This window comes from Pseudomyrmex gracilis, unplaced genomic scaffold (assembly GCF_002006095.1).
Source record: "Pseudomyrmex gracilis isolate BER0280 unplaced genomic scaffold, ASM200609v1 scaffold_77, whole genome shotgun sequence".
NCBI lineage: Eukaryota > Metazoa > Arthropoda > Insecta > Hymenoptera > Formicidae > Pseudomyrmex > Pseudomyrmex gracilis.
In genome coordinates this window covers 292,671-315,518 of record NW_018020661.1, presented here as the reverse complement: position 1 = coordinate 315,518, position 22,848 = coordinate 292,671, and the positions used below count along the sequence as shown (strand labels likewise).

At 34.4% G+C, this 22,848-nt stretch overlaps 2 protein-coding genes across 7 annotated transcripts; one reads left to right on the top strand and one right to left on the bottom strand.

Moving 5' to 3' along the window:
* Positions 1-4,296: 4,296 nt before the first annotated feature.
* Positions 4,297-15,935, bottom strand: LOC109854971 (solute carrier family 22 member 5-like). Of its 2 annotated transcripts, none has more exons than XM_020428674.1 (11): positions 15,681-15,935; positions 11,140-11,216; positions 10,258-10,405; positions 9,917-10,136; positions 9,724-9,830; positions 9,055-9,209; positions 8,263-8,452; positions 8,050-8,179; positions 7,445-7,757; positions 6,668-6,852; positions 4,297-6,188 (listed from the first exon to the last, which is right to left on the bottom strand). In XM_020428674.1, exons 1-11 carry the CDS (start codon positions 15,692-15,694, stop codon positions 6,003-6,005), a joined length of 1,725 nt encoding a protein of 574 aa, XP_020284263.1. In that variant the 5' UTR covers positions 15,695-15,935; the 3' UTR covers positions 4,297-6,002. The 2 variants fall into 2 exon arrangements, with proteins under 2 accessions (XP_020284263.1, XP_020284264.1); XM_020428675.1 differs by lacking the exon at positions 15,681-15,935 and adding an exon at positions 13,142-13,230.
* LOC109854970 lies at positions 13,430-22,400 on the top strand. Of its 5 annotated transcripts, none has more exons than XM_020428671.1 (8): positions 13,430-13,510; positions 18,634-18,717; positions 18,808-18,856; positions 18,938-19,022; positions 19,198-19,329; positions 19,429-19,611; positions 19,754-19,944; positions 20,049-22,400. In XM_020428671.1, the coding sequence occupies exons 1-8, from the start codon at positions 13,454-13,456 to the stop codon at positions 22,181-22,183; spliced, it is 2,916 nt and encodes a 971-aa protein (XP_020284260.1). In that variant the 5' UTR covers positions 13,430-13,453; the 3' UTR covers positions 22,184-22,400. The 5 variants fall into 5 exon arrangements, with proteins under 5 accessions (XP_020284260.1, XP_020284259.1, XP_020284258.1 ...); XM_020428670.1 differs by lacking the exon at positions 13,430-13,510 and adding an exon at positions 15,954-16,025; XM_020428669.1 differs by lacking the exon at positions 13,430-13,510 and adding an exon at positions 17,490-17,734 and having other exon boundaries at positions 18,808-18,838.
* The last annotated feature ends 448 nt before the right edge of the window (positions 22,401-22,848 follow it).

Genomic DNA, 22,848 nt, shown 5'->3' with positions numbered 1-22,848 from the left:
CAATGTAATCGCACAACCTTGTCGATACACGCTGTTTACGAACTATTTATAGGATTTACTTGAAACATTGAAAAATAATTCAAGAAATATCAAGCGTTCATGTAATGCAAGTCTAGATAGAATTGTTTTTCATATTTTTTGCTGATATTGAAATGAAAATAATTTATATGTATCTTAGAAGTAATACTTTGATGACAATAAGATATCTCTTTCTAAGTGTGTGAGCATAAATTAACGTTTTTGCGCATGCTTGTGATTTTCCTGCTTCTTCTCCTAAATGAGTCAATAAATGCAGAGATGACGTTTACGCAATATTGTTTTAACTGATTTAAACTTCGTCTCTTTTATCTGATCGTGAAGATAATCAAACGTTAACGAAATGTCCGCCTACAACTAAAAGGAACTACTTGCTTGTCGGACAACGATATCCAGCGACGCACGTAATATAGAGACATCTGTCGAAACTCACCACGCCGAAATTAACTACTTTCAGTCGGCTTTTTTTCTAGATAAATAACGACACCTAAGAAGTCTGACCGGCGTCTTAATACAGTTTTATACAAACTCTCTGACAAAAAGAAGAAAATAGGAATGAAAACACAAGCGAAGCTTGTCTAATGAAAACTGAAAACGCTTTAAAAATCCTTGATTTGATTAATTTATTTGTTGAGATCACTTATCGGTGATCTTTTCGTGTCCGTTTTAGAACGACGATAGTCAAGATACTGTCGCGTCGCGCCGTCTTGCTTGCTTTTGGAAAAGCGCGATCTTACGACTCGAGCTATTCCCTTGGAGACCGTTTATCTCTAGAGGTCACGGAAAAATCGATGATCCATTACTGTAGTTACGATTGGTCCCCTACGGACTCGGCACGCCAATCATATCGTTCGATGCGCCCACCGCACCGTCATATTCATCCCACATCCATTCTGACAGTACCTGATTTACCCGGGCGTACCCCAGAGAGCAACGTCGGGTACGGATCGGAGTCCCTTAGTGCGCGCGGTCGACCGGAATTCTTCCTCTGTGCGCGAATCGCGCTGCAGTGTATGCGCGATATAATCACACAAACCGCCGCAACCGTATCTGCCAGAGGGATCATTCCCCGACAACGTGATCGGCGACCGATGATAAACCACCGTGTAGCTGAATAATTATCATCGAAAACACGTGCGCAAAATTTTCTTTTCCGCGTGTTACGTCACAGCGGCAACAAGCCTCGAAAGTCTTGATGAGTATTTTTTTTGTTATCGCGCGACGTCCAACTTTTTCGAAATTGTTTTGATTTATCTAAAAAAATTCGTGCCTTTAATCTCTTTCTCTCTCTCTCTCTCTCTCTCCTCTTTCTATCTTGTACAAGATTTTTATATTAAACTTACAATTTTGTTCAGAGAAAGATGATTATTATCTTTTCTAACTATTCCTAGCTTTTTTACTTTTATTTGGAAGCTTGTATTTGCAGTTTTGATCAAAACAAGATTCAGCCGAGTGTATTAACGGTATTAGCAAAAACAGTAAAGTAAAAATGCGAGAGGTTATTGATATATTAGCTTTTTTTACAGATTGCAGCCTCGGTTGCGTGATAGGAAAAGAGATTGATCGCGGTGCTTGCGCCATTTTATTCAGACGAACGATAATCAATATGCATACAACGACAGGATTACCGTCGATTTTGAATAAAAATGCATCGATAGCTTTGTACGGTACGTGTGCAGTGACAGCTTCGATTTCAACCCGACAGTTCTAATCCACTGCGGAGGCTCCGGTGATTCGGTCGATACGTAGGTAGGATGCATTCACCCGATCGGAATTCTTTTACGGCCCAGTTTGCATTTCACAATCTACTCTGAGTGAAGCATCGGCTACGAAAGCATTTTTATCAAAGTCTCTTCTCTGGACAGTGCGCGCGCTGTCATCTATATGCATTATAGCTAGGGAAAAAAGCAGCAGCATTGTTTCTGCATAACATTTTCAAGAAACATGTCGCTCATTATTAGACTTTTTTATGCAAAACTCAAACAAACTGTGACTCTTGAGATTTTTTAGAATACCTTGTGGTATCTTACGATGCTATGATAAGCAAAATAATATTCCTCTTTCTTACTGTATAAATATTAATTTAATATTAATTCATTCACAAATGTTAAGTATTATAATACTTACATATAATGCTTACAAATGTTAAGTATTATATGTTAACTACATCTGTTAAACAAAATAAGTTATTTTCGTTAAATAAGTATATATTTTGAAAATTTGGAGAGAATTAAATGTTTAACACATCCCGATTTGCATCGCGTAAACTTTAATAGAACAATATATGTTGCCGGCAATTTCTTTTTGTTTAATACACGTTATAACTCTCACTTACGTAATATCGGTTCAATTGTTCACACTCGTGGTGCGTGGCGTGTGTTTGACAGGTGACGGTGCAATTGTTTGTCGTTAAAGGTTTGGCGAAAAAAATTCGACGCCGTTTCCATTAAAAGCGGCTACCCGCCGAACAAAAATTGCGCTTTTCCGCCAGCTGGTCGCCTGATATTAACAACGTAACAATGCGCACTCGTGAGATCCCCCTCGAAAAAAAAGTGGACCACGATGGACGCGACGCGAACTACGAAATTGTTTCCATTTCGGCCGCTCGTGTTAACGTGTGCACTTGCACCTCGCTTTTTACGCGGATCGAGCAGATTATTTCCCATAATCTAGGCATGAGAAGTATGATAACAACAAGAAGCGATTTAAAATCCGATAACGGAGAGCCAACTATCTCGCACGTTCTTCTGAGAATCAAATTCTTGTAATTACCTTCGAAACAAACATTCATTACACGAGTTTTATTCGTTTCATTAATTAAGATTCGCTCCAATTATCTCGGTCAGATGCAAATGAGTGAAGATACGGAGAAGACGAAGTTCGCTAATAACGTCATCCATCGACGTTTGAACTGGGATTCCCCTACTGGTGTCGATTTACATGAGATATTGCTGACTCTGCGGCAGGAGCATGCAATTATTGATATTTTTCAAACATGATACGGTCGAGTTTGGCTTGATCACGATGCCGGAGCATCTTTTTCACGGATGGAAACTCGTGTGCTGAATGGAGTACACGTATGCAACGAATCGAAACCAAGCTGAACGCGGTGTGGTTAATCCTGGATAAAGGTTGTACATAAGTGCACATGCGTGATACGCTAAAGATCCGTCCGATACATAAACGCGATATCTACGGATTTATAGAGCATCGGTTGAATCGAGAAACCCGTGCGGCTGATCGTAAACAGTCGACTTCTCGAGCCAGCAAAATGCAAAACGAACTGATTAGATCCGTTATGATCTCGGTAATTATGACAACAAGTAGGCATTAGCTGATGATATCTCGTTGCCTTGATAGATATCAGACTGTGTTTACAAATTTGACTATATAACTAGACTGTCAAGTATTCGAGGTACTTTTCCTATCTTAATCTCCATTTTATCTATCCGTCGTTTCGATAATGATTTTTTCGTAAAAAAAGTGTTTTTTTTTCATTTAAAAGTTAAAAAATAATTACATTATTGAATATGATGACTTCTCTTCAGGTCCTTGGACCTCTGAGAATTATTTTTTAACACGAAAATATCAATATTTAATAGAGAATGCGAATACAAGTGAGTTTCTCGTCCATGTAATTATTGATAAGATAAGGGCCGTCGCGTAACGTGAAGCTCCGCGTGTTCGGCGAACTAGCGAAAAGGTAGGAAAACAGAGGCGTGTGTGTTCTCCTCAAGATTTGTGGCTCTCAGGACGAAATTTATTACGGTGCGCGGGATGTTATCCGTATACATAAAATAACAACGCATCGCGTGCTACCATATGCCCTGTTGCACATCGCCGCCGCCGCACGTTCTGCGAGCTTCAATTTCAGGAAGGTCCGTGAAGAGAGCGACGAAAATTTGTTTCGCCGAAATATGCGCGTTTGTATGCCCTCGCGTTAAAAATTGAAAAGCAAAAGTACTCCGATAATATCTTTCGCCGTTCTGCAGAAAACAAGTTACGCGCCATACGTGCGCGCTGCGAGTTTGCGAGGCTATATACGCGCAGCCCGTCCTCCGTTTTTCCCGGACGTAGCAAACACAGAAAAGACGAAAATATGCAAATTGTGTTTTCATTTACTTGCTTTGCACAAAGAGAAACTCGTCTGAGTGAGATAATCTAAAACTGTGCACCCTTTTCGCGCGCTTGGAGCAAAAACACTCGAAATTTATATATTTCAAACGTTTCATTGACAATGAAAGTGTGAGAATAAAATCACACTCTTTCGTAACAGTAATATATTTAAATGTTTTTACATTTTGTAAGTGCATGTTTTTACATGTACAATTCTTGTGAAGTATACATTCTGAAAATGTTAAATTTTATACACTAAAAAAGAGTTTTGAGATAACAAAAATATGGTAAATCAAACCAAATAAAGTGTTCTGGAAACCAAATTTTGGTCGAGATTACCAAACTTTGGTAATCTCAACAGAACTGTTTTTTTGTAGTATATGAAACAATGTCATGTTTACGTTAAATATAGTGCAATATCTATGTATTTTCTGTAATAATTCTATAATACTTGTCTTACTTAGTTTTTAATATTGTTCGCCAAGATTTTGTGTGATCACACTACCAAAGACCAATGCTTAATTAATGCATGGAATATTTCACATACAACTACCTGTAATACTTTGCACTTAGACAGAGTAAAACACTCAATGATTGGCACTTTAAAAACCTGTAAAAATCTCTAAAATAATTTTGCCATAAAAACTCTACATTAATTTACTACAATATCAAGTAATTATAGACAGAACTGTTAACTAAAAAAACCAATAGATGCCAATTATTGAAGGAGTTAACTATAGATTTGATTGTCTGTATATTGTTTCGTACATTCGCAACAGGATTAGGTATGTACATATCTAAATAATTACAATTAAATAATATTATCGCTAATGAATGATTATGTCGGATTTTATACTACGTCACAGAATAAACGTGAACACTAGATATAAATGTTTGTGCAATCGGTGCGACATATTGAGTGGTCAAGCTACGCTATATATAATACACATATACACACGGTATCGCATTCTTTTTCACATTGACGTGTGTGCGACGACAGTCCACGTACAAGCAAATCGTCCGCACGTCGCTACGTAAAACAAGCTCCGACGAGAGAAACGTACACGAATGTGACATTTGCATTTCTCTTTCTACCCATCTTTACCGTATTCATCCTACGTACACGGTAACTACATCTTCATGAGATAATTGGACGGAGCAAAGCGTGTGATACGAATTTGCTGTTAAGAACGGCATATTAACACGCGGAAACATTATATAAATGTTACCTCAAGAATACGCAGTACGAAAGAGAATGCGATTACAAAGGAAAATGTAATTAGATACAGTTTTCTTACAAGTAGTTTTAGCATATGTTGTATGTAACAAGAGATTAGAGGATATAGACCGGGGCAGAAAGTCACACAAATAGTTGCTACAATACTTACATCTTAATAAATATAAGGGAAAATTCTCAATGCATGTATTTGCACTAAAGTAAACCAAGTTTTAAGTGCGTTACGTAAGCAGTAATTTAATAACAAAATAATATTCCAATATTATTTTGTAATGAGAATTATTATATTGAGTGGTTTTTTCATAATATATATGACAAACGAAACGATTTTAGAAAACTTGGAAATATCATGGAAAAAGGTGGTGCACTTTACCGGAAAAAATATTATTATAATCCTTTTCCTGTACGGATAAACGCGGCGAGTAAGACAAATGACAGCGGAGCAATGGCGGTTTGTGGAATGTAAACACTTGCGTGTGGCGAGGAATATGCCGTGCTTATTCAAATTGCCGACAGATAAAATCTGCAAGAACATTACGAGCCACACGCTTCTCCCCACGAATAAAATCAGTCGCTGCGATTATAGTGCGCGTGTGTTAAACATCAAATTGCATTAAACCACTCTTTGCGTTGAATTTCGCGTTTTCTGCTTGACTGGCATTTTACCGATGTTTTCTGCCTCACACACGGTATCCGGAAGCTTCGTTCCCAAGGTTTCCGGAAAAATCAAAGACAGAACACCCGCGGCCACACCCATGGATCCAAACAGAATGAGCGGCAGCGAAGGCATTATTTGCGCCTACGAATATGTTAGAGCAATTGTTGCATATGTAATAATGTTTTACGAAACAATTTCTCGACAATAAATATTTATTCTATATTTTCTTTGTAAAAATTTCACTCAGAAGATTGACTGTAATATATCTTTGCTAAATTGTTTATTTTCTGCTTGAAAAGAGTTATATAAGATTGCAGAAGATGAAAAATAATAATTTATAAGAATCGACATACTTATATAAAGTATAAAATTTAAAATGTAGAGAGTCCTCTAAAAACCCAAAGCGCGCTATTTACATAAGAAAATGACACTTATTAAAGTGATTAATGCTATTCCTATTTTGTGGCCTTTATCATATCCGGTTAGCAATTATAGAGGAATGCTGATTGATGTATAATTTCAAGGATATTCGCGCGCGTTATCGAAGTACAGTTCAAAATAAACGTGAGTGCGTATATATCGAAATATATGCTTGCTGCAACACGAGTCTGTTGACTCACCAAAAGAGGCGTTTGTGGTGATAAGATTGATCCAATACGACCAGTCATACTGCAAATCCCGAGCAGACGATGCCTGAGCGTCGTCGGAAAGAGTTCCGTCGTGTAGATGTACACGGTGGCGAATGCTATCGTGATGCACAATTTTCCGCCCATATATAAAAGTAAAGGCCCGTAACTCCAAGCTCCTGAAACACATGGCGATAAATCATCAGAGGGATCGTGCCCATATAGCGCGGCTATTATAAACCGACATAATTACAGCGTGAGCACGCGCGTACTCGGTCACGACTAAGCCAAACCACGTATAACCGGCACGTAGCGTGTTATTTCAGTACGTTCTTTGCATTTGGACTGCCTAAGATTATATAATGTAATATATAACGTAACGTGATATATTTTATCGTAATGTAGCTTATTGCTTTTTTTAATTAATTTTTCAATTATTCAATTATATCGGACGCCGTTTCCGCGTCCGATTAAGTACTACAATTTCGATACAGAGCAAGCACTTGCAAAGTAGAGCTAATTATATAAAAAAATAAAAGTAGAAGATGAAAAGCAGGTCATTAACTCAGAGGTCGCACTTTTAAATATTACCAAATTTTATTGATTTTAGATGAAGTGTTGTAGAAAAAAAAACAGTTTTTCTCTGTAAAATCGTGCTATTTCAAAACAATTCCGAGAGATAAATTTTTCAACGAAGCGTTATAACTGTTTTTCGCAAACAATCTGCAATAAAATGGGGGTCTGTGTTTCTATGAGAAACTTTTTTTTTACCTGCTGGTATGAACTCGGTTGCGAGACAGAAAGCTCCGCTCAGTATGAACGCGCCAGAAAGAGTTGTTTTACGACCGATATGATCAGTCAGCAGCCAAGTGAGGAAGTACGCTGGTACCTCGACCACGGCGACAAGCATAAAATTGGCGTACTTATCCCCGGCGAATGCCACGGAGTTCAGTGACAATCCGTAATAAACAAAAGTGTTTGTAAGCCAGCAGAACGAGCAAATTAGCAACCGAATGAGTATCACTGAGCTATGAAGAACTTGCACGATCGGTTTCCTGTTATCCGATATCACTAACTCGCTTTTCTAAAAAATTACGTAAGTAGTTTTTCATGGTCGCAAATAGTAAATAATTTTTTTCTGTGATACCAATATGAGCTAAAATCCAATATATTGTATTTAATTCATCAATAACTTCCGTTTTTATAATTGAACAGTAACGTAAGTATTTGACAGATAAGAGCAAATAAATATATATGTGTACTTAACACACTTGTTCTGATATCAGTAGATTGAGAGTTTTAACTGTTTTGCAGATAAGACACTCTTTTAATATTATGATGACAAGTGTATATGAGAAAATAAATTAAATGTGTACCGTCTCAGTTTCAACGTTTATCTTCTTAAACATATCAATAGCTTCGTCCGTTACTTGCAAACGGTTAAGTCGGGCCATCGTGCGATATATTTTCTCTACTTCGTCGTCTTTGCCCTTTGACAATAGCCATCTGGAAAATAATACCGCATGCTCAGTTCGCGAACAGAGAAGTATAAAAACTTTTCCTTGCGCATTAAATTTAAGAAGCATTACTTGATCGATTCTGGAACTATTAGGGGTAAGAAAACGGCCAATAATCCCGGCCCGTACACCACCCTAAGAAGTATTCGCCAAGATCTCAACTGGCTCGCAATCAATCCTAACAAAATTTCACCGAAGGCAAACATACAGCAAGCGACAGTACTGCCAAAAACTCTGTTTTTTCCTACCGCTAATTCCATTCCTACAAATGAGAACGCGTAAGTATACACAGTGATACGATGATACACGCGATTTAAAAATCTTGATAATATCAAATTATATGATAAAATCCAATAAATCTTTCCACATTATCTATAATCACTCGATTTACTGTCAATTTTTGATAAAAGATATTAAATGTTGATTAAAAAAATATGTTGTTAAAAGAATTGCACAAAAAATAGTATGTTTATATTTTTTTTTCTTTCATTTCCTAAAATTACTGTAAAAGATTTTAGCAAAAGCTTATTATCTCGACATAATTGATCAGTTTTTTATTCAGTTTTTTTCAACATGATGTATTTTTGCGAAAATTATAAATTACACATCTTAATATGTGTATATTGCTTGAAAACTATAATTTTAATAAACACAACTAAATAAACACGTAATAAAATCAGTATAAATAACTCCGAAATACTCGTGCGTTACTTGTGTCACGTATTTGCTTTTCAAATACGCGTAAAGAGCATCGCATCAGGAATTTACTCTGCCATCCGGTACATGTAATGGAACAGGAACGAGATATAACGCTTACAGATGTCGCATATTTTTCCTCGAGTTATTGTTCTGTTATTAGCGCACCTAAAATAAATCCCGCGCTGTAAATTCCAGAGGCGGCGGTAGCGTCGAAGAACTCGAATGCGAGAAACATCCAATAATTCACGGAGAAGGAATGTATCAAGCCACTGACTCCCGCCAGAGACGTTGCTAGCGTCAAAAACGTTCGTCTTCCGTATCTGGAAATACATAGGCGAAAAGAATGAACGCGCCATCGTTGTTCTCTCGGCAAAGCGCATTTTTACCATGCCGCAACGAAATTCCACGTGATATCGTGACGCCGCATGCTTTCTTATCGGGGAGAATGCGCGAAATCGACGAGCTGCGGAAACTTTGCTGCACATTGCACATATATACCAACCCCGCGTGTTACGTAAAATCACATATATTCCCTGACCGAGAATTCAATCTCGTAACCGTCCGTGATTTATTGCCGGTCGCGTGAAGAAACGCGCAATAAGAGAAACATTTCGCGATGTAGCTGATTATCCGTTCAATTGAATCTAACGCGCACGAAAAAAAGATGTAAAACAATGACAAAGATTGGCTAACTTTGCAACTGCGTTGCTTTGACATTACGCAAGGACGAAAAAATATAGAAAAATTTTAATATTCTTTTTTTTTATTTAGAAGTATATAAAACATTTAGGTCTTGAAAATAATCAAGATTCAATAAACGTGCACTGATCTCACCTGTCAGACACATATCCGGCGAATATCAGGCCAAAGAACTGACCGATGTTCTGTATCGTACCTACCAATGTGAGTTTCCAGCGATTTTCTTCGCAAGTTAAGTTCCACTGCGTAAGGATAAACAAGGGAAAAAAATAAATCTAAAGCTAGTTTCGCGACTCGCCACAAAAAATACATGCTGTTTAAGCTTTACCTCGTTGAGTATTGTACATTCATCCGGATCGTAAATCCAAGAATCGCAGTCGCGGGTCCAGTTTGTGAACGACTCTATTGAACATGTGTCCGAATGATCGTCTCGCACCACGTATCGTTTGCAACTCGAAATGGTCCCGTCCATTTTTGGAGCGGAAGCGTTGATCCATAGTGGATCAAACGTCGTGTTTTCCGGATGTTCACATTCTGGCACTAAACATCTGCACTCGAACAATTGTTTTATTTTAACGGAGCGCAAAAAGTATAATTCAAAATTATAGTACGTGTTACGATTTTATCCAGATTGTATGAAAATTAATTATTACGTACGTATTTGCATACCTGTATTTAATTTCGCCTGCCGTAAATACGTAAGACAACGTGAACCCTGCTGCTAAAGATAATGGCATACTTATAATAAGAAACATAATTATCTGGTAGGGTCCAATTTTTTCTAAACTGTTACTGACTGGCAGGCTTTTTGCAACTCCTAGGAAAGAAGAAAACATGAAAAGATAAAAGATTTCGATATTATGTGTAAAGATTGTTGTAAGATTCCCCATTAGTATTTAATTTACACACTTTCTCTTATTCTATTTAATAAAAAATTGTTCAAGTACAGAAAGATTATTTTAGAAAACGGCAAGTTATGTAATATTGAATGAACAGCTCCGATGTTGAGTCCATACGTAAATTATAGTATGATCTCCAGAGTCTGCTTAACGAGCTAGTGTTCATCGTACGTGTATATTCAGTGATTTAATACTACGCTGATCAGTGATATTTAAACTATGTTAACTAGAAAAGTAATATCCGATAGATAAGCTCATCTTGTGATCTTCTCTCTAAATATTTGGCTATGTAACGCTTCGTAAAATTTGTTTGTGTGTGTATCATACAATATGTGGCATTATATTTAAATATTTATATCGCACACGTGTTTGTGTGCACAAATATTTTGCACATTTAAATAACGAAAAATATGATTTTATGTGTTTCATATTTTGTACATGTTTTTTGATTTATGAAGAAAATGATTTATTAGCAGCATAATTTATGCTATCACCAAGTTTTTCTTCATAAATAAGTAAACTTTAATAATTTTTTCATGCTACCAAAGTTTTTATAATGCAACTTTATTATTAAGATTAAAAGATATATTCTTATACAATACTTTTGCACACACAATACACAACTGCATCGATACGCGAATATTATTCATACCATTTCTGGGCTGCAGCGAGTCAGCCTCGTCCTTCCTCGAGCATAGCCTCATGCTGTCGTCTTTTATGTCTCGTAAGCTGCAATCATATTCGGAATTTATATTTTCTTGCTTATCGCGAATCGCCGTGCCGCAGCAAGCCGATCGAAAGTTCAACCTGACGCTTTATGTTTCAAGTTTCTTGGAAGCATCTCGAATGAAAAATGATGCCGGTCGCGCGTCGGACTTGGGTGAGCATTAAAGAAACGGGATCAGTTTCTTCTCGAAAAGGGGGGAGCAAGATACAAAAAGCTTTTCCCCATAAAAAGTGCCGTGGGAGAGAGGAACTGCCCTCGGAAACGACTTCTTCGTCGGCTACCCCGGCAGTATATAACCACGTACATATGCATATAACGGCGATGCAGGTGCGGCAAATAACGTAAAAAGTATGTACTATGTGTGCATGTACATAGCGCATTAGAGATAGAATTATCAGAGCGTGATAATTGTTAGAGACAAAAAGGGAGAATGTAAGATGTAAATTGCACGATGCGGAACTCGGTACCTGGCCTGCACTCTATTGTGTGGTGATACAAGTATCTAAATAAGACATGAACTAAATAATCGATTTGCGTATAAAATCTAACAGTGTGTCTTTAGCTGTTTAGTATGCAAGCTACTACAAAAGAGCATGATTTTGTTATCTGAAATTTACTTTTGTGGATTTGCGCGTAGTTCGCACGTTATCGCGCAAAAAGCACGCGCAAATATGCAAAAAATTTGTTTTGCATTTATTAAAAAACAGGTATTAGATAATAATATGTACATATTTATATACATTTTTTTACATTTTGCGCAAGTTGTTGCGTAACAATAATTAAATATTTATATTGTGTTTCTCTTTTTGTCTTGAGCGCACACAAAACTGCAGTGTTTTTTTTTTAAAAAAAGACGTATCAATAAACGTACTGTCTAAACAGATAATTATAAAATCTTTTAGAGAATGTATGTGTTATATATGAAATATTTCTCTCGCATTGAAGACTACGTGCTGACCTCTCTCAAGTACACGGGTAACTCCTACGTGGCACGTTGGAGTTATTGATTTCCAAATAGTTCTAACGGGAACGAAAAACAATCACGTTTGAAAGAAGGCACTGAAAAGAAAATCAAAACGTACCGCACGAAATCAAGTAATCTTCTATTTGTGCCAAATCGTTGCTCGAAACGATCGTGGAGTTTATCCTATTGCGTCATGTGATATTGTTTTAACTGTGTCGAAACGGTAAAATGCACAAAGAGTAACGGCCCGTATTCGGTTTTACGATACCATTCCGATATCGCGTGGATGCACGCGAATTGTCGTCATCCTGCAAAGTTTATCCATTTTCGCAATTTACGCGCGCGACGAAAACAACGTTTTCGTGAAAGCGACGTTTACAAAGAACACTACGCGTATAAATAACGTTAATAAATTAATAAAGCGTTACTTAATATATTCTCGGATCATTAGGTATTCGTAGAAAATGATCCGAAAAAAAAATTTCCGCACATTGAAATAATACAAATTGATTCTTCAAACAGTTCTTAATTCTGCAATCATACGTCGTATATTGTGTTATACGTTATATCTAATTGGATTTCACTGAACGTTTCTCACTGCGCTACTCGTCATTTTCTCGCTTTTTGCACAAAAATTGACGAGCAGATGTTAAAGAATCATAAAGAAATGAATACACACTTTTCCAATCATATAATTTCAAATTTTTGACTGCACTGTGGTCACAACGGTATGCCAACAAGATTATACACGTACTTGATTGCTATTTTGTGTGACAGATAACGACGGTAAGTAGTGGCAATCGTATGTTTTTCTCTCGTATTGCACTCGGCGTTTTTCGAAAAATACGCGAACGAAGAGAGAGAGACTTTACGTTTACGATCTCACTTTTATCGTTCCGCCTGAATCGCGGAAACGTTTCCGCGCGTTATCCTCGTCGGAGGCAAATCTACATATTCTATTACCTTAAAACGAAGCGCACATGTCTGACGTCTATCACGAGAAAACGAGATGTCCAGTCGTGCGCGAGACACTACATTATATATGCTTTTTATACATTGCTCTCTCAAAAGATTACGAACAATCACCGATAAGAATGAAGTGGTAGTCCCCGTGACAAGTATTCGCTGGACATCGCGCGCGCCTGTCCAGTCTTACGAAGACAGCTGCTACTGTCTTTGAAGGTAAACGTATTTCTCGTTGATAGTCACACGGCGAGTGGGGAGGAAAGGTAAAACAATCGGAGAGGGAAACGATTCATCTTGAAATTACAACAAATGGAAACCGCTGTTTCAATTGACAGATATATGTCTTCGATCGAACAAACGCTTTGGGTGAGAAATGGTTGAAATACATCTTTGAAGCACGTGATTAGTAACCGTAGTCCAGCAGTTAGTAAAAATATAGCTATATATTCTACAGTTGATGAGTACGCAGTATGTTTTAAGCCATTATATTCCATTGTGATTCGTCACGAGCTTTTTTGTCCGGAATATCATTGCAAGTCATGCAAATTACGATGCATTATACCAATGTGCATTTCATAAATACTGAAAGCGGTTATTACAACCGCAATTTTATCGCAAGTGTAATCGGCACTTCTGCTGCTCGACATGCGGCGGCAATATGATTCCTACTTCTATGAAACACGAAATACATATTTCCATATTCAGTAAATCGTATTGAAGTCAATTCGTGTACGGAGATTTTCATACTCGCGCTGCGTATAATATTCCCTACTTTTTGCCGCTAATTTTTGCGAGGATAATTTCATGTCAATTTAAGCTATACAGATATATATTAATAACAAAATTGAAAGAGAGATCCTTTTTTAGCGTTACCCAGTATATATTGAAAGGGTCAAAAGAACTCGTATCGTATGTAACTGGTTTCAACCAGCAAGTTCCAGCTGCGTTGTAGCTGCCTCGTGTCTTTTACATGACTGCGAGATAGAAGTATTACATATCGTGTGGAAGCAAACGTAAAAAATCCTCATAAACATCTGTAAGCCGTAATCATTTGCACTTTTGTAAATTGTATTGCATTTAATTTGTGAAAATGACCATCGTATGTTGCAGACATTTTATTTTAACACATCTGGAGATAACATTCCTATAGAATTAATGCAAATGTGTCTATTTTATTAAATCAAATTATGTTAATTTATATAAAACGATAAAAGCACGTTGAAACTAAAATAAACAACGTGCGTGTGCATAAATGTATTCATCTGTTAACAATATCTGTAACCCACATTCTATTTAGATAATTTTATTTTATATCGCGATACACGTATTTGTGTGATAATTATTTTCAGGTCGATAATCGAGTTGTTTTAAGTTGTGTACAATATGTCTAAGTGACAGAAATATTTGTAGAAGAAATGTTTTTTACTGTTTGCACATATCAAACCAAAGATCTGAGTTTTATCGTATCTCTCGTTAATAAAGGATATAAATTCAAAAATAATGACATGTTACGTAAGCTATTCGTTACTTAACTATGATTGCGTTTACAAAAAGAAAAAAATATTAAAAGATCTTCTGCTTTAAAAATTTCTTTGAAAAATAAGAAGATGAATAAATAATCCTCACGTGTCGTCAACAAAAAACACAATGATCGAGACTTAAGCATAACTCATGTTATGTACGTTTTAAAATCAATGTTCACTTTGCAAAACTCGACGGTTACCGAACCTTGATCGCTATTGACATAGCGTGGCAATGAACTGCGAAGAAAACATACGTGAGGATTTTAATGAAAAGGCGGCACGAGGTAAATGCCACGCACAACATAGAGTTTACGTGACAAAAATATATATAAACTAATGTACAATTATATTTTAATAGATTTATGATTTAAGTTTTTTACCTCTTTACTTTTCCTACTTTTTAAAAGTAATCTCTAAATAAAATTATATAAAAATATTAAATTTAAGAAATAGTTGAAAAAAGTGATAATTTTATTTTCTATCTGCATTTTAAAGAAACTATTTTAAATTTTCAATATATATACATAGGAAAATATAAGTGACACAACTCGGTTAATGTATTTATTCGTTTACATTTTGATATGTATACAGTGCAATGTCCTTTTCTCTATTTTTATACAAGCTTCACTCTGCATGGCAACGTTATAGCTTTGTTAAATATGTTAAATTTAGAAGTCAACCAAAATACCCGTGAAACACTTTCTTTACAGACATATATTCATTGATAGAAAAAATCTTAATAAAATATTTACGTCAATTTATGTACATATATAATTTTTTTCTTTAAGAAACTTTTACACGTCTTTCATGTGTTCAATGCAATCTATATAATTTTTTTATGTGAACATGTAATTATTAATTAATTTTACTTTTACTCTAATAACAAATTTTACAAAGTTTTACAAATATCAGAAATATTCTCAGTTTTCTGTTATTTAAACGGGTGTTCTAAAAATAATTGTATGAGAGCAACAATACAAAAGATTATATGTAATCTCGCGAAGAAGACTTACCTTCCAAAAGCCATGATGGATCCGTACCAAGATATACACGTGTTAATAATGTCTCACTATGTACACTCTCGACTATCCGCGTGCGGAAATCGGAAAAATTTGCGATAAAAGAAAACCGCGAGCGCGTATGTACTCTTGTTAAAGAACAAGAAGATGATTCGTCGATATTGCACTGCGCTTTGTTCTGTATACTTGTATTGCGAGCGTTCAAGTACTCGGAAACTTTACTGAAGCCGTGCTTAATCACACGACGCGAGGCGGTAGAGCTTGCACTGTGTAGGAATGAATCAAAGAAGGAGAACGACCGTCATGATGATAGAAGTTGAAGCGCTAGAGATATATCGTGTGAGTGAAACGTTTTTTCATGCCATCTCTGTTATCTTGGCTTACTGTGAAAGTTAGGTCAACAAACCACACGCACGGAATACAGATGTGCGCACACTAGATTAATCAACCGAAACGTATCGTACATGCTCTTCGAGGATATAATATGCGTGCGTTCTCGTAACGCATGTCATCTTCCCGTGTCTATTAGACAATTGTGCGCCACGAGATAGTACATGTATCTCGGTCGAAACTCAATCGAGATATCATATTTTTTGTGTCATACATCATGCACGTGATGAATGAATTATCAGAAATTTAACCTTCAATCAAAGCAAACATTTAATTTATGCGTCACGCACGTCTACGTATTTTTTCCGGTTTGAAATCCTTTCTTTGTTCTCTTAATACAAAATAAAGAATTTTATTCGAGAATACTTTCAACAATTATTATTACTTAATTATGTGATACTTGATGTATACTTGATTCCATTACACAATGCTTTTATAATTATAGTGTATGTTTAATATAACATTGGTGAGTTATACTATGTAATTATATAATTAATTATATCTTAAAAAATATTTTGATAAGGTCATTGCACGTGAAAATGTTAATCCTAATCATAAGGTTATAAGCAAAAATCAACACGGAAAAAAAAGATTTGCTAAAATAGCAAGAAATTAGTTACTATATGGCCAGCAAAAAAACATTTGTTAAGTTTAGTAAAATTTTTGTTTTGCCAACAAAATATTTTGTTGATGAAACAAAAAATTTCGTAGGATCAACCATTTTTTTTTGCTGACTATATAATAGCAAAACTTTTTTTTCCGTGAAGCAATCACAATATTCTAACTAATGCAAGATAATATTGATCTGCAATTTATTGAATTACTTACGATGTTAGGAATAAAACTTTTTTATGTATCCATAAACAGATGTTTATTTTTATATATTTTTTATTGCCACATATACATGTAGTATCGCATATTTTATATGCATACTTTTGTCTTCAACTTTATAATACGCCCGTATCTGCGTTCAAATAGTTTAACCTCAATTCACTCTCAGCCAATTAAGTTGATGTACTCGAAGCATATTAATGTAATGTAACATATATATACTTCTACGTTGACAAATCTAAAAGTTTAATAAAAACACGTGTGTGAATATTGTGGTGTGTTTTAAGGATCGTATTTTTTATATTTTATATACTAGGTAAAGTGTAGGTAAAGTGATATACATATATATATATTCAATCTTTTCCCTTCTCTTATAAAGTACAATATGACGAATTATGTAACAGTTTACATGTTCTTTGTTTTCTTTCAGGAAAACACTTCTTTATGTTAAAATAATAAAATTTTTTATTTTTGTTTGTTTTTTTCGATTTTCATTTTGTGTTGTAAATTTACTAACTTTACTATCTATATATAAGTATTGTGTATAGATAGATCTATGCACAAATTATATCAATGTAATGTAAACAGATATGAAGTTAGTCGTCAAACACGGACGCACCGATATATTTGCGTTCGTTACCAGACATTTTGATCATTTTCACAATGTGCAATAATCTGTGAGAGTTCATGAGTTGCATGAAAATATAATGGGCAAAGTAACAAAAACATTTTCCACCAAAAAAGTATCGCCAAAATTGAAAAACAAGCGACGAAAAAGAGAACTCGATAAAATACACTCAAAAATCTTAAAGGCTAAAAGCAAGTTGGTAAGTTTTTCAAACATTTTTGACTGATACAAGAAAAATTTAATCTTAATTTATATCAAATAATATTTATAGATAATGAGTTTTAAAAGCAATTAGACAGATGCTAGAACATATTGAAAACAGTGCGTAGGCGTAGTGTTACTGTGTTGCGTGTTTTTTGTGTGTGTGTGTGTATGTGTGCGTGCGTGCGTGCGCGTGCGCGTATGTGCGTATGTGTGTGTGTATACACACGTAGTGGATCTTCTTATATTCGACGTACGATATCGTATATGTGATCGTGCTGTAATTCTTTACTTATTTATAACTAAAAGATATTATTTTAATAAAATTAGTAAAAATTTGAGTCATATTTATTTGTTAATGTAAAAAAACATTACTGTATTAAGACATTGATAAGTTTTTGTAACATGTTAGGTTAAGTTAGGTTAAGTCGAGTGTTTACTGATATTTACTAACCTTTATAAATAAGTCTCATTAATTTGTATTTATTTGTATTTATCAGAAAGTATTAGCATGTATGTAATTTTTATCTTGTTAGAAAATTTCAGCTAAGACAATTTATGTTTTTGGAGAATATGGAAGGAATAACCTTATTTTTTTTAAAGAGGATTTCTTTTCAGAAAATAAAATTAAACTTTTTAAAATTTTTTAAAATCCTTGAATTATAAAAGAATTGTACCCGAACATCTGGTGTTAGCTTGTTATTGCCATTTCCTAATTTCTTTTTATTAAAATATTCAACGAGCTAAAAACATAATTAAAATTAAACTTAACATATAAACAAAGCTCTTTTGTAAGAAATTAAATGAATTATTGTGTAAAAAAACAAACATCTGTGTAGTTATTTTTAACAATACTATTTGATGGAATTCAAATATATAATACAATTTATGTCACAGGACAACATAGAAAAACATGGTAACAAAAGTCGACAAAAGATACAAAACCAAGCAAAAATATGCAGTAGGCTACTGCCAAAGCCAGTATGTGATTTTTGTAATTGTAACTATTTAGTGTTTTACTTTTTAGTGTTTTAATTCAGATAGAAGTTATTTTGTATACTTATATTGTAGGTTGCTGGCATATACAGAAATGGTGCAAAAGGTAAAGACATTCAAAAAGGTATGGATATATAATTTATATATTTATTACAATGAAATAATAAAGATACAAGTCTTTATATTTGTAATATATCTTCTGTAGCAGAGACATCAGAAAATAAAATCAACAATGCCCGGCTAAAAGCAGATGCTTTGCAATTGTTCAATGGTGACACATCAGAATCTATGCAAGTATATTACTGTAATTAAATTGTAGTCCTGAAGGGAATCAATAAATTTATCTATCTATCTATCTATATTACTGTAATTTTAGATTAAACTGATATATTGTAATTAAATACACACACACAGACACTCACACGCACATATATATATATATATAATATATAATTCTACTTACAGAGAAGATGACGTAGAAATAGCCCTATTTGATGAACCTACTATACAATCTCTAAATAAAAGTTTTGTAGAAAACAGTTTGGAACGGGCAGCATGTGAATCAGAGCAAAGTCCTGTTTTAGGAAAACGACATGAGTATGTGTGTGATATCTAATATTATTAATCTAAGTATTTGTTTTTTTTTTAATGTATATGCAAACAGATAAAGATTGCTTATTTATTAATATATTACAGTCACAATCAGAATGTATATGTTGTTAAAAATAAAACTAAGAATACATTTTCCAAAAACTTGAATTTAAATAGAAATAGAAAGAAAAATGTGAATAAATCAAAGAACATTATGCAGAAAGACGTTATATGTAAGCAAAGATTATTTCAAAATGATAAACAATTGGAAAATACTGGTAATTTACAGTGAGTATAATAACAAGTTCTATTTACAAAATTAAATCAGATATGTATGATATTTTTATACAAGGTGCAATTATTCAAACTGACACAGGTAGCGACAATAGTATTATGTTGTAAAGTAGAGAATAAAGTTTATTAATTTCAGAATATTTAATACTATCGATCTTACACAAGAGGATACGATAAATGAAGAAAAAAGAGAAGAGATATTAGATAACAAATTTTGCGATCAATTTAACAAAAATAAATTTTGGAATCCATTAAATCGTTTTGAGGAATTTTGCAGAAAAATGGCTACAGGAATTTCTGATGGCTTTTCCCAAAATTATCGACCAGGTATATTATATAGACACAGAATATTACTTTGATAATATATTCGATTTATTATCATATATTTTGTTATTTACATTGTTAATTATTATTATTTATAATGCTTGTAGATCCTGTTAAAACAACTCTTAAAATATTGAGAGTTAGTTATGCTGAATGTTTTCGTCAACAACTTTTGCGTGAAAAGAAAACACAATCGAACACAGAATCACCCGTGGAATATCAAGCTTGTACTTATTCAAATTCGCAAGTATCGTCTGTCGAATTTGAAGTTCTTAAATGTGACGATAAAAACGATACAATCGTCGCAAATCCATCGGAAAGCACTCAGAAAATCAATAACTTGCATAGAATACCACATTTTATGTGCGAAAAAGGCAATGACATAACGCAGTACGATTCTACATCTCGTTCGTCACAGAATAGTTTTGCAGCATATAAAAATAGTGAGAATAATGGTGGTAACCAGTTTGTAAATCAATTTTCAGATGTTTCTCAATTTCCTAAATCAGTGAATTTATATTTTGTAAACGAAAACCATTCTGTAGATTCTCAGAAGAATTCCAATCACGTTAGTTTTGCTTCAAAACAGAATCGATGTAGAAAGAATAATTGTTATTATAAACATTCTCGAGATGTTGATAAGACAGGACGCTCGGCGACTTTGATCTTTTCGAACGAATCTGTGTTATCAGCAGAAAAACTGTTGAGGAAATCAAAGTTATCGACTGTTACCGCTAATACTTGTGCGCCAAACGACATATTTCAAAAATGCAATAGAACAGCGAATGAGCATAACAACAAAAATATTAAACAAATACCTAATATTATTCGTCGATATAATGATATTAAAGTTACCAAAAGCACTTATTCTACACAATTAAATGACATTTGTCCCGAAAGTTTGTACAAGAAATTTGAAACCACTGTATTTAACGATCCAGATAGCAATGTTGCAAAGGAATCTCGTGTAGAATATCCATATATGTTAGGCAGTGTTCCTACACCTAGTATATTAAATATGCCACTTGATCGATCACAATCGTTGGAACGTCCGAATAAGTTCAGCTATGTTTCTGCGCCTAATATATCGATTGTACCACTCGATAGATCGAAATTGTTAGAGCCTCAGATCGAATCAATGAAAATACAGGATTTTCGAGAGTCCCAAATCGATAATGTGAATATAAACGTGCGTTCCAAAGTGAAAAAAATGACCGGAAATAACAGACTTTCTCGATTTAGCAATACATCGCACTCACAAACTTTTGAAAATTTATACAATTCAAACACATATGTTAAAACTCCAGTTCAAGAAATTGCTTCGAATGCGAGACAAGTTTTTTGTACGAATAGTTGTCACCCAGTCACTTATTTACAAACTGCCAACATTCCCGGGTTGAACGTAGAACAAGCAAAACAAGTTTCTTCACAAACTAAATTACATGTATATGAAGCCAACAATGCTAAGCAACAGTTTATCGGAAACACTACACGCGATCAGAATTCAAATATTCTTTTCAATAGTGTTAGCAACAAAATAGCAACATTAAATTTCCCCCAAAATATTCAATTCGACAAGAGATGCGGAAAATCCACATGCAAGAAATTGTTCAGTAAAACAGATGCAGAATGCGTTAAAAATCTAACTAGTCAAAATGTATGTCGTTGCAATAAACGATGTATTTGTCACGATTCTGCCGATTGTCCGCCTAAACATAGTGTTGCGCAGATGCATTATTGTGACAAAGATACCGTACAAGCAATGACACAACCCAATATGTCGTACGACATAAACATCTACAGTAGTAACACAGATAAGTCGGTTGATTCTTCCAATGGTCTGCAAAATGCATCGTTTTTACCACTGGAACAAAAATATAATCCATATACTTACTTACAAACAGTCGATGGCCAGCATCACGCGGTGTTGCTCCAAGATGCCACTCAACCTGTAAAATATTTTGCTGTAAAAAATGATAGAGGTATCCAAAGAATACCCGTATACATAAATAATAGCAGTGCTAATATAACGGAAAATTTCCCGCTAAAATTAGCTCTAATGAAACCGAATAGCCGAACAAAAATATATCCGCAAGAAGTCACGAATCGAGTGATACCGTTGCAAGCGAACAGTCTGCCTGTTGACGAGGTTGCGATGCACAAAACAAGCGCTCAACCCGTGAATGCCGTATTGTTTAATTCAGATTTACAATCTAATACTTGGTATACTTCGAATTTGTAATAGGGAGATTTAATATGTACTGATACATATATATGTTGGATGACGGTTGAAGAATACATCAATGTTCAGCAGAACATAATCGTTGCGTAACGGTTTTTTCACCCGTTGAAAGTCTCTGCTAAACATGGTCAGTGTGATAGCATAGATAACTTGGTATTTGGATAATATATTTTCAAGGATATAATTGCAAAACGCGCATAATATTTATTACTATTATTATTATTAGTGTTATTATGATAAAATAATAGTAGTGTTTATTTATAATTTTTTAGGAAGATCTGTTGCAAAAGTTAATAATTTTTGTAAATGCTTTGTGAGAGACAAATATTTGGTGATATTTAACCATAAGAATATTCCTTCTACTTGTGAAACACAAGAATGTATTTCTACAGCATCACGTATTTTGTTAATTATTATTATAACGCATATATACTTTATTTGTGGTATGGTAAAAATAAAAATACAAAACACATTACCTGTGATAGTTGGAACATATATGTATTATTTTATGTTACTGTTAAGGTCAATTGGATTGGACATCAAATATATTGATATAACACAGAAGAAATAATTTTCGTCAATTTCACAGCGATATATCGATACATATGTATTTGTGAATTTTCAGAATATAAGTGTGACAAATCAGCTTTTAAATAAATGTTTCG

What these genes read in the sequence shown, in the direction of transcription:
- LOC109854971 (XM_020428674.1), bottom strand. An exon ending in CTCGCTGCAGCCCAGAAATG is followed by an intron (nt 10,406 to 11,139) that starts GTATGAATAATA and finishes CTTCTTTCCTAG; the next exon opens with GAGTTGCAAAAAGCCTGCCA. An exon ending in GCCGGATATGTGTCTGACAG is followed by an intron (nt 9,210 to 9,723) that starts GTGAGATCAGTG and finishes ATGTATTTCCAG; the next exon opens with ATACGGAAGACGAACGTTTT.
- LOC109854970 (XM_020428668.1), top strand. Translation starts at nt 17,615, where the DNA reads ATGGGCAAAGTAACAAAAACATTTTCCACCAAAAAAGTATCGCCAAAA. An exon ending in AGGTAAAGACATTCAAAAAG is followed by an intron (nt 18,857 to 18,937) that starts GTATGGATATAT and finishes TATCTTCTGTAG; the next exon opens with CAGAGACATCAGAAAATAAA. An exon ending in GGTGACACATCAGAATCTAT is followed by an intron (nt 19,023 to 19,197) that starts GCAAGTATATTA and finishes TTCTACTTACAG; the next exon opens with AGAAGATGACGTAGAAATAG.